This window comes from Nannospalax galili, unplaced genomic scaffold (assembly GCF_000622305.1).
Source record: "Nannospalax galili isolate Female #2095 unplaced genomic scaffold, S.galili_v1.0 scaffold472, whole genome shotgun sequence".
Lineage (NCBI taxonomy): Eukaryota > Metazoa > Chordata > Mammalia > Rodentia > Spalacidae > Nannospalax > Nannospalax galili.
Window position 1 is genome coordinate 619957 of NW_008331487.1, and position 12258 is coordinate 632214.

Here is a 12258-nt window from a genome sequence, read left to right on the forward strand (position 1 = left end):
GCCTTGAACTCACAGAGATCCGCCTGCCTCTGCCTCCCAAGTGCTGGGACTACAGGTGTGCACCACCATGCCTGGCTATTTTTTTATTATTTATTTTATGTGTATGAATGTATTGCCTGCATCTGTGTAAGTGCACCCGTGTTGTGCAATGCCTGAGGAGGTCAGAAGATGGATCCCCTGGATCCCCTGGAACTGGGGTTAGGGATGGTTGTTAGCCACCATGTGGGTGCCAGGAACCAAACCTGGGTCCTATGCAAGAGCAGCTAGTGCTCTTAACCACTGAACCATCTCTCCAGGCTCCCACAGCAGCTCTTTGATTCATGGAAGCTACAGATGTTTACTGAACACCTACTGTGTGCCAGGCTCTGTGCTGGGAGGAAGTGGTACTGCTTAGAGTCCCTCTTCTCACTAGTGCACACCCAGTGAGCCAGGAGTCATGTACACTACAGTTGCAACCAGGGTGACCAATGCTGTAGTGACGGTGTTCACACACTCATTCATTTCGTTTGTTCACCCAACACATCTTTGCTTTTACCTTGTGCTGGGTGCTGGGCTCAGTGCTGAGGATACAATGGGGAGAGCAGACAGACCTGCCTTCAGGACGGTGTGCTGGGTGAACTTCTCCAGGTAGGAGGAATGACTTCAGGGACCACGATGGAAGAGAAGGAATGGGGCCAAGGTGGAAGGATGGCAAGGAACCAGAAGTGCGCAGCCATCGCAGAGCATGGAGCTGACACCGTACACAGTGCCCTGAGCACAGAGGCATGTATGCAGGTCACGGTTGGTATGAAGACACAGAGCTGACTAGTTGCGAATGCCCACTGAATGTCCAGGCCATGGATAGCCTTAATTGCCTCACTCACTCACAGAAAGATGGCAGCAGGACATGGTGGGGGCAGATCTGGGCTTTGAGCACATCATGCCGTGACATTTTGTCAGGCCTTTGCTAGCCACTGACCCTGTGGCATGGGAGCTCCTATCTGAGGCCCAGCTTTCTCCTCTGGCAGATGGCATTCTTGATCCTGTTGATCCCAGAGATGATTACATCATGCTATGGCCCCCTAATGCTCAGCTTGTCCACTGTGAACCACCACCTTGAGGACACTTGAGGCCAGGCTCCCATGAGCCTTCTGTTATTCAGGCTAATCTCACCTAATTTTCCCTATGGTGGCTGATACATTATTCCCAATTTACAGATTAGTGTGGTGACTGGACCGTTTAGACACCTTAGAGCGTGGATTAGAAATCAGATCTGTTGGGTTTAGGTTTTTCTTTCTTTTTTTTTTTTTTCACACTGATGCACGAGGGATCATTTCCTGATGGAAGAAATTAGCTGAAAGGTAGTGAGGATACCATCTTGGGAAGCAACCAAGACGCAGCTGGAAGTCAGCAAGATGGCTAAGCCAGTAAAAGCCTGATGACCTGGGTTCAACCCCTGGAATCCATGTGAAAAAACAATGTGGTGCATCCGTGTAATCGCAGCACTCCTACAGCAGGATGGGAGGTGGAGACAGGAGGATCACCCAGGAGCTTGTGGGCCAGCTAGCCTGAAGTACCCAGCTCAGCAGAAACAGGTGGGGGTCACAGATAGCAGCCCCTGTACAGTTGTCCCCGAGACTCACAACTGCTGCTTCAAGGAAGAACCACTTCAGGGTAGAAGGACAGAACCAACTCCTGAAAGTTGTCTTCTGACAGCCATACACGCACTGACCTACACACACACACACACACACACACACACACACACACACACACACACGTAATACATTAAAAATAAAAGTTTAAAAAAGAAACAGCTGGCCATCATTGGGTCAGATGGCTACAGAAGAGGAGGAAAACAGAGCAGGGCTTCAGGCAACCTTCCTGCTTTTACACTTAGCTCATGTACAGCCTATGCTATATGCACCCCTGCGGACTCCCAAAAGTGCCCTGCACAGAGCTAGCAGGCATAGCTGTGGGGCACACACCATTGCTACCCCTCCAGATAGCATGCTGCCCCTAGGAATATCACACCTAACCCCTCCGGACCTAAAGTGTAATGGGTAGGCAGGTTCAGAGACATGCTTTGTTCACTACTTAAGCTGATTAATGTTGAGAAGAAAAGTTCATCCCAGTGGGAGAGTCTGCGCATGTGTTTGTAAGATGCAGTTTACAGGTGACCTGTGACGACGGCAGAACAGCATAGCCTAGCACTCTGCAGAGGGCCCCAGAAACTAAACCGATCATCTGGACTTCACACAATGGTCTTCCTCTGTTTTTAGAAGTGTCTGGGAGGGATATTGGAGCAAAAAAAAAAAAAAAAAAAAAGGAAGGGGGCCCTGCCATGGTGGACTGGACCCTACAGGACATCCAGAGGGAGACAGATTCTCTCTCTCTCTTTATGCATGAGTGGTCCCATGGTGAGAGGATGCAGGGAAGTGAGGGGACCCCATGTGACAGCCTCCCACTGCACCACTGCCAGGGCTGGGCTGTGGAGAAGGGCTGTGTGTGGGGCTATGGAGAACTCTCTTCCTCATTTGTAAAAGGGTGTGTGTGAAGCTGGCAGGTTCCTCCAGCAATCCTGCTAAGCATTTGCTAGTGTTATCTCCATTTCACAACAGAGGAAACTGAGGCTCAGTGGGTTGAAGTTACTTGCTTGAGGCCTCATTGCCTGTAAGTGGTGTCTGGTCCCCGCATCCCTCCAGAACCTGCATCTGCCATCGCCAGCTACACCATCCCCTCATTCATCCATATTCATTCATTCATCCCGCCGCCTGCCCAGTACACTTAGGCACTAAGCCCCTACTGAGTACCTGGTGCCTTGGGGGATAAGGCCTGGAATCACTACAGAACTGTGAAGCAATAAAGGTGATCCCCGGTTACAAAGGGCCCCATCAGAAGAGAGAACAGCTGCATTCAGATTTCAGACAAGGCGCAGTTTCCTCAGTGCCCACAGATGCCTGGGTATACCCGCGCAAACTTCAGGGAACAGCCGGGGTGAGCAGAGGACCAGGATGCTGTCTTTGGGAGGCTGTGCCAATATATTCCACCAGGGGGCAGTGTCGAAGCATGAATGGCTCTGCGCACTTCAGCTGACCAGGGAATTTGGAGAGTCCCCTGCCTAGGGGCGGCTGCTGAAAAGAGGCCTTGGGGGAGGCTGGAGGTAGGGTGATCCCAGACTGTGGCATATACCTCCTGGCACCTGTGGAGCCCACTGCCTTGTTCCCACATTTTAGTGCAAACGAGCCAGTGGAAGATGCATCTTTTCTAGCTCCTCCTGGGAACTGCTGGGCACCACTGTGTGGGAGGCTCTTGGCTCCAAGCCCTGTGGGCCACCACCCCACCTCCGCCCCCAGTAAGGCCAGGGCCCTCAGGCTGTACTTCTTTAGGTTGCCCCAAGTTCACTCCAGCTGGCCAGGGGTGAGGTCAAGGAAGAGGGAAGATGTTTTGTGATTTTTTTTCCCATTGATTTTACACACTGTAGTTTGGGACCCTCTGGCAGGGCATGAAAGCTGTGGAAAGACTAGAAGGGAGGAGAGAGAGGGTCTTTCCAAACAGTAAGCATTCATTGAGTCATTCATCATATGTTGCTAAAGCAAGGCATGGTGGGACAGACCATCAAGGGCCACGGTGAAGGCAGAGCCACAGCCCAGCCGCAGCCACTTCAGGGCTTTTGTATCGGGACCAGAAGTGGTTTCAGCATTTACAGAGAGTTCGAAGAAAATCACAACAAAACCACAGTTTATCTATCATCTGTCTCGCTATCATTTATCTATCGTCTATCTTCTGTTATCTATCTTTAATACATATTACATAACATAGAATGTATAATAAAATTATATGTAATTATAGATGATACAATTGCATATGTGTATATGCTGGGGACAGCCCCAGCTGGAGAGAAGGGTGAGATTCAGACAGAAGCAACCAGTGGTCACAGCTGCTGGGACCTGGGGTTTAAAGACATGGAGATGGCAAGCAGGGGCCATCTGGGGAAGACAAGGGCCTCCGAGTCAGCCAAACCACAATGCTCTGGGGGGTGAGCATGGATGAGCTCAACCTGAAAGATGAGGAAACTGAGGCCGAGGCCCAGGGAAGTTAGACTCTTGCACATCATCCTCTAAGAAGCTCTGTGTACGTGCATGCGTGTGTGTGTATGTGTGTGTGTGTGTGTTTGCTGCACACGTAAATGGATACAGCTTTCAGTATAAAGATGAGAGCTGGAAGGGGAGGTGCCTGCAGTTCCCAAACAATGTGGCACCTACTAGGTCCAGCTAAGAGCTGCCAATGGACTCTGACTTGACACCAACCCCTCCAATCCCAAAGGACCTGGAATTCCTGCCCCACCCATGCCTAGCCCAGCTTGTGTCCTTTCCCAAGCACAGTCCTATGACAAAGACTTCTATATCCATCACGGCCAATAAATTGTGGGCCAGCCACTGGAGTGGGCAGCATGGAGCTGGCTCTTGTCCCTGGGCTGCATGCCCTCACTTTATGAGCTCCACACAGTCCCACCTGGTGCACAGGCAGAGTGGTTCATCATGTCTCCTTTCTAGACAGGAACACTGAGGCTGAGACGGAAGCAGAGCCTGTAAAGTCAGTCCCTGCTCAGAAGCCAAGTCTGGAAAACTTGCTACTCAGGCCTCTCAACAATTGGGTCCTCTTTCCACATTCTCTACCCCAGCAGGTGCCTTCAGTTCAGCAAAGTTCATGGTCATTCTTCTTGTCCATCCCTTCCCTTAAACGCACTCTGCCCAGCTGCTACCCAGTCAGGCCTGGCTTTCCTTTTGCAAAGACTGCCCTGAGCACCTACACTGTGCTAGCACAGACAATGACAGATCAAGAAGGAACACAGCATGAACCAGGCTGGGGGCGGGGAGCACAACCCGAGCAAAGGGCTTCAGCTTTGGAGGACAGGGTGCGAACAGGGGATGATGCTCTGTGGGGTGAGGCCAGGGAGTTCCAGTTGAATGATGTGATCTCTTCTATGGGTCAAGGACAAGACTATGGGAGTATCTGCAGCCCTACCTGGGGGGAGGCGAGGAGGGCTCTCTGGAGGTGTCCCAGGCAAGATGCCACCCCTGGTATGGGATGGACAAGGCTGGGAAAGGTACTTGTGATGGAAGAACAGCACAGGTGTGTGCATAGAGAGGCAATAGCAAAAATGGTGAACAAGGTGGCCAGGAAGGGTGAGGCTGGAAAGTAGGTCCAGGCAGGGAGAGTGAGTGAAAAGCCCTGTTGTGCCCACTGAGATGGTGGGTTAGGCTGGGCTAACTGCTAAGCTTCAGGTGAGTACTATAGGCAGGATACGGGCAGGGCATACCTACACATTGGCAAAGGATATGGGGAGGAGAAGAACAGCCTGGGACCTGGAGAGAGGAACATATTCAAGAGACAGCTCAGAACAGGAATGCACTGTTTTTGGTGGTAAGGCCAACAGAGCACTACAGGGAGGCAGCAGCTCTGGGTCACCCCTGTGAAGATGAGCCAATGAAAGTCCTGTAGCTTGTTCAGTGGAGCCCTATCCCTGAAATGAACTCAGACTCCAGGTGGCTTCCGCTGGAAGCAAGTTGAGGGTCAAGTCCGATCTCACTTTCAAGATGAAAAAAACGAGCAGAAAGGAAACGGTTTGCTCAGTTGTCTCAGAAATGAGCCCCGGCGTCTCCCCCCACCCCCTAGGCTCTTCATGGAGTCTACCATTCTGCCCAGGGCAGGGTTAAAGTCTAGCTTCCTCGGAGTGTTCCTTTATCCTGAAATCCCCAGGGCTCCCTACCCTGGGGAGGCTCACAGTTCACGTCTCTTCTCTTTACTCACAGACTGGAGGCAGTCCCAGAGGAGCCCTTGGAGCCTGGGCTCTGCCTCCCCTGGCCCCTGCCCCCAGCAGATCTGCTGCAGTGAAGCCTAGCCTGGACTTGCCTGCAGATCCCAGACTTGGTGGGCGGACCCAGATCAAATCTCATCCCTGGAATGTCCATTATCCCCTCTCAGAGGCCCAGTTTCTCTCCCTTCTGCCGCCCTCTAGCTTTCTTCTACTTTTATGGTGGAGGAGGAAGAGGAGGAAGGGGAGGAGGAGGAGGAAGAGGAGGAGGAGGAGGAGGGAGGAGGAGGTTAGCACTCGAAAGAGGATTTAGGACTTGTATAAAGAGTAATTAACCTGGGGAAGGAGGGGGAGGAGAGGAGAGGAAGGAGGGGGAGGAAGGAGGAAGGGGAAGGAGAGGAAAAGGTGGGAGGAGGGGAAAGTGGAAGACTGAGGGAGGAGTGGGGAGAGGAAAGTGGGAAGAGCACTGGCTGATGAACATCAGGGTGTCAGCACTGGAGCAGAGACTAGTCTATCTAGTCCAGTGTGCTCAGGAGTCATCAAGGAACCAGTTCCCATGCAGGTACCTGGACTTCTCAAACATCCAACACAAACTCCAAAAAGTGATCTTTTATCAGCCCCGTGTTCTCAGCATGTCCCCCTCTGTCAGTGTCATAATCTGTCTCCAGCCTGAGAACCTTCTCCTCAGGAGCACATAGTGGGACTGTCTGGCCTCTAGAAAAAGCAAGTGAATGATCTGTGAGCCCACAGTCAACATGGAGAGGCCATTACCCCTGACTCAGTCTTTTGAGAGACATTTCATTACCATCATCACCACCACCACCACCACCACCATCATCATCATCATCACTATCATCAGTATCACTGTCGCTATCATCAGCATTATCACCTCCATCACTGTCACCATTGTCATCATCACCATCTCTACCATCACCACCATCATCAGTATCATAACCGCCACCCTCTTCATCACCCTCATCACCACCATCATTACCACCGCAGCAGCATCAGCAGAGTCTCTGTTATTACCACCATCACCATCACCATCAACACTATCATCATCATATCTCCATCACCATCACCATCACCACTGTCATCACTACCATCTCTACCATCACCACCACCACCATCATCATCATCATATCATAACCACCATGCTCATCATCACCATCATCACTACCCCCATCACCATCACCACTGCCTCTATCATTACCACCATCACCACCACCACCATCATCATCATCATATCATAACCACCATGCTCATCATCACCATCATCACCACCCCCATCACCATCACCACTGCCTCTATCATTACCACCATCACCATCAACACTATCATCAATCACATCATCATCACCACCACCATCACTCTCACCGCCACCACCACCATCATCATCATTCCCGTCACCATCATCATCATTGTCACCATCACCATAATCCTTATCAGCTTTCCTCACAGTTCCCTGCAGTGCTCACCCAACTTTCCTCCCACTACTGGAGACATGCTTTAGAAGATTCCAAGCACTTAGTCCAAGGCAGCAGGCAGTTCCCACCCTGCCTTGCACACATCTCTCACTGAGCCCAGTCCTTCTAGTGACTACCCTCCTGGACCGGAAGCCTGCCTGCAACTCGGTTGGGATCTGGCCCTGATGCTAGGACAATGGAACAGTTCCCCTGTCTATAGGTGCCACATGTTCTCTCTTACCCCATCCCTCCACTCTCTCCATCCCCTCAGCATCACCAAAATCTAGTGAGAATCTGTCCCTTCACAGGGACAATGAATGTCATTTCGGGGACGTTTTTCCCGAGGTATCCAGCTTGTAATCAGAGTCTGGACTTAGAACCCTCAGCAATGTCCCCTCCCCACCTGATACTATACCTCTGTGCTCACCTGCATCATCCCAGGCCTACATTGCCCAGTGACACACAATGCCAGCCACATCAAAAAGATCAGAAGCAGGTGACTTCAATAGTATATAGTATAATAGTATAATATTGGCTTCAATAGTATATTTTGTTGAATCCAGTATGTACTCCAATTATATCCGATCAATAGGAATCAGGATAGGAAGGAGCAAGCCTGCCATTCTAGACTGTTCCCACTGAGGTCTGTAGTCTGGGGCAATTCTTGGTACAGCTTGCTGCAGCTCAGGAGCCCAGTGGCCTATGACAGGAGCTGCAGTGGGCAGTGCAGGTCTGGACCACAGCACATTCTCTGCCTCAGTGGGCAGTGCTCACTGTGTTGCATTAGTCCATGTGGAGTCTAAGGGTGCATGCCAGAACTGAACAGGCTCTCGAGCCCTCCTGGCCTTTATCCTCCCCTTGGCTGGCAAGTGGGGTACCCTCAGAGTACTGAACACAAGAGCACATGTGCCAGAGCCTGGATCCAAGACCCTATAATCAGTGGCTTCTGGGGCTGCAGTGGCCCAGCCATGGCTGCAGCTTCTTCCCTGCCTAAGAGATAGATGGCGGGGCACCCTGGAAGGTTTTAAAGCTGCTATCTTCACCAGGTCCTGGGCAGACAGAGCTGTCCCTAAACTCTGTACTGTGCAGTGCATGGGTCTGTCAGTGGACCAGAGTTCTGCCCAATGCCCAGTGGTGTTTGTTTCTCAAGATAAGTATGGAGCAACCCTTCTGAGTCCCATCCCTGGACAAACACCCCATTCAAGGGGCCCGACTGACTTTCAGCAGTCCTCCTGGAGCGTCTTGTCAAGCTTCATTATGGGGCTGAGCAGGGGAGGGGCTTGAGGGCAACCTCAGGGGAGTGATCTGGGGACTGTGGAAAGGGACCAGGTGGAGATGCAGATCCACGCCATTGTACCACACCAAGGCATGTGAACAATGTCTGGTGGTCATGTTCACCCTCTCTTTTAGAGGGAGGATTTTGTCACATGCCCAAGACCCCAGTATTCTGCAGTGGGTTCTGGAAATAGAGAATAAGTTTGCATCCCTCATCCAAACAATGAGGTTTACATATTTCCCTTGCCCCATTCCCTCACACACACAGAACTGTGCATGATCCACATACATGGGCAGGGGGAGATGCTACAGTGGGCACAGCCTGTATCCCAGCCTTTCTATCTTGGACAACATTGCCTTGTCCTTTCTTGTTCCAACATGTGGGCGGATGTTCCAGTTTCTGCACAAGGACCCAAACCAGGGCAGTGAAAGACTTCATGCACCCAAGTTCAAATGCCAGCTCCAAGGACTGCTAGCTTTGTGATCTTAGGCGATTAACCACTCTGAGCTTCAGTTTTTGCATTTATAAGGGAGGGTGGTTATATCTGCTTAATGTTGTGACAAGAATTTCAGAGATACTTAATGTCAATGAACTTGGAGGCATGGAGGCAGGCCTCCTGTCTCCACACAGGCATGGCATGTGGGTATTCACTGTGTGCCACAGTACTTAGTTGGGCTTTGACACTCTGGCCCCTTTCTCTTAGGAGGTGAGCATTCAGAAAGAAAAGAAAGGAAAAAGAGAGATAAAGCAAATGTGTCAAAAAAAAATAAAGACAAAACAGTGTCAAATACAGCTTTGCATCTGAGCTCAGGATCCTGCCTCCCCCAGCCTGGATGGTCCACTCCTCAGCTGGCCTCTCTTTCCATCAGCCCCATTTAGTTACATGCACGTCAGACAGCACCTCCCTCCCAGCCCACTTCCTTTATAGTCCTCTTGGCGGTTCTCACTTCCCACATACTTTTTGTTCCATATGGACTTTGTTCATCATTCTTTCCATGAGAGCCCTCCAGGCCCTTCACTGGACTTGAACTCCCTTTCTGTATTAGTTCCAGAGGATGCCATGTGTGGAATTTGGCTAAAAAGCTAGGTGCTGATTTCTGGGTAGAGCCCTGCTCTTTCCCATCAGGGGCTGTGTCCCTGGATGGGGATTTTAAGAATGTCCTGAGAACTCAGGTTGCTGGACCTTTGTCCTGGGAGGTCCCGAGTCCCCTAATAGTATGGAGTCTGCTGCTGCTGCTGCTGCTCCCGCTGCTAGGTCCTTCTAGATTCTGGGTCTCTTTGTTGAGATCCCCTGACTGAGCCCTGGCTGTCTGAACTCCTCCGCCCCCCCACCCCCCGCCCCAGCTGCTCTGGGAGGGTGATCAGGTTCCAGTAGCGCAGGACCCACTATAAACTCTCCTTTCCTCCACTCACTCCAACTCTGGCCATCAGGGAACTCTCACCATTTCTCCATCCATACCCGGCCCTCCCAGACTCAGCCACCTGCAGGCCTGTACCCAGTTCCAGCCAGTCTTGAGGCAGAGGCAGCTGGGGCTCCTTCCTTCTTGGGCTCCAGTGGTAGAAAATGCTAAAGAACGGTGAGTACGTGCCTTCAGAGATCTGAGTGTGACTTTGGCCACACACTCATCCCACCTTGGGCAAATCTCTTTATCCCTCCATGCTTCTGTTTCTGGCCATCGTTTGTGAATAGAGCTGGTATCTTTTCTTTTTTTTTTCTGAAGGGTTAGGTTCCGGCACCTACAGCCAGCAAGTACTATGAAAGCACTAGAGGACTTACACACAAACCAAACATGTTTGTTCTCCATGCATTGCCCCTAAGTGCCTCAAGGGTGCCTGCCACCTAGTCTTAGCCAGGACTGAGCCTACCCTTGGTGGAATCTGACTGAGTCTGTGGGCCTACAGGCAGTTAGCTGGACCCTGACCCTCAGTTTCCTCCATCTCCAGTAAGTGTTAATTCCAGAAGAAGCCCTGGTGTAATTCAGTAACAATAGCCTTCTTGCCAACTCCCACTGTCCTTGGCCTCCATGTAGGACCTCAGGCTTAGTAGCTGCCAGACTGCCTACTCTGATGCCCTAAGCTGGCTTCTTTCTGCCCAGTCGCCCACCCCACTGCCCTGAGTGGCTTCCCCTCTGCCCAGTTCCAACAGGCTGCTCCGTGCTGCCACGTGTCTTTCTCCCCTGGCTCCTGAGGGTGCAGCCTGCTGTCTCCCACTCTGGTACGCACGTGAGAGAGAACCCTCAGGTGCCTTCGGGGTTGGCAGGATAGGAGCATGCTCACTGGACAAACCACAGAGGGCCATGCAGACTCAAGGTGGAACTGGAAAACTCCAACCTCTGTTTGCTCAGGAGCACTTAGCCAGAAGCTGGAATTCCCTCCCAACTTTTTCAGACATTTCTCAGCACCTTTCCTTGAGGGATCTCTGATGCACAAACCCCAAGACTCTAGATGTCCCCCAATAACTCCCTCCCTTTATGCTGCTCTGAGAGGGCCAGTGATCAACCCAAGATCACACCACTGGTCTGAGGTGCAGACCCCCATGTTCTGTGGAGTGGTCCTTTCTGTGGGCAGAGGAAGGCAGTCTGCTTCCCAAGGGGTTCTCCTTCCTCCCCACTCAGCCAGCTTCTGCTGACCCCAGCAGCCCCTCTCCCCTCCTCCCTAACCACCACTCCAATCCTTCTTGTCCTGACCCCCATCCCTTGGCCTCAGCAACAGGCAGAAAAGGAGTAAGTCCCCATTCTGGTCCCTTCCAGGCAGGACTCACCATGGCCAGGACGCTGCCCGCCACTGCAGCTGCCACGGCTGCCAGCGTCCAGGGCAGGAACCACCTCATGCCTGGAGGTCAATGGCACAGATGCTGCGGCTCAGCCCAGAAGATGCAGCTGCCTCTTGGGGGAGCTGGGCCAGGACTGGGCCGGCCCATCAGAGCAGTACAGAGCCTTCCTCAGCCCCCCCCCACCCCAGGGGGAGTTTATGAAAGCGACAGCTGACGTCAGGCCCACAGACGGGCCCTGCGTTTTCCTCTGAAGAAACTTTTCCTGCCTCTCTCTCTCTCTCCCTTTTTTTTTCTTCCCTCTGTCCCCACCTCCAGCCCAACTTGGCCAGCCTCTCTGCTCTGACAGCTCTTAAAGGGAAAGTTCCAGCACTGTAATTTCACACACAGGAGGTGAAATCTCACCCAGCATCCTCTGTGCTCCCAAAAGGCTCTGAAGGCAGGAGGAAACTGAAGGAGGGTGTGGGCTGGAGGTGAGGATGCTGAGGACCATGTGGGGTCTTTGCCAGGGCTCAGGGAGGAGGTGCCCTCCTGTTTCCCTCCTAACCCATAGCTAGCCTTCATTACTGTCTCTTATTACTCTGTCTTAGCTGTAAGCAGAGAAGGTTCTCCCTCCACTCACCCAAAAATGACAAGAATTCACCAAGGAGATGCCTCGAGGCATGATCTATCAGCAGGTCTGCACTGTTCTCAAAGCCATGGGCACAGATGGCCAGTCCCCTCCTGGCTCCTCAACCAGGGGTCTCGGAGTGCTGGTTCATGTCCAGTGTCAGTGAACCCTTCTTATTCCTCATGGGATGGGGCTCCCGTTCTTAGCCCCTGCTGGAATCTGGCTAAAGAAGTCTCAGATTTGTCTGATGAAGGGAGAGGGGGCAGGGAGCCTTCTACCCCACACAGCATCTCTCTATGGGCACTGTGCATCCTCCCGCCTCAGCTTCCCCCCTGCCCT

General features: G+C 52.0%; 1 protein-coding gene across 2 annotated transcripts in view; it reads right to left on the bottom strand.

Annotated features, from left to right (window-relative positions):
* Positions 1–11585, bottom strand: part of Ccn4 (cellular communication network factor 4) — a 30061-nt gene extending 18476 nt beyond the window's left edge. The window contains exon 1 of one of the 2 annotated variants that reach the window (XM_029560326.1): positions 11301–11585. In XM_029560326.1, coding sequence (XP_029416186.1) covers positions 11301–11369 — 69 coding nt within the window. In that variant the 5' untranslated portion in view covers positions 11370–11585. The remainder of the gene's footprint in view (positions 1–11300) is intronic. The other variant, XM_008826471.3, reaches the window with a different exon arrangement.
* Between the last annotated feature and the right edge of the window lie 673 nt (positions 11586–12258).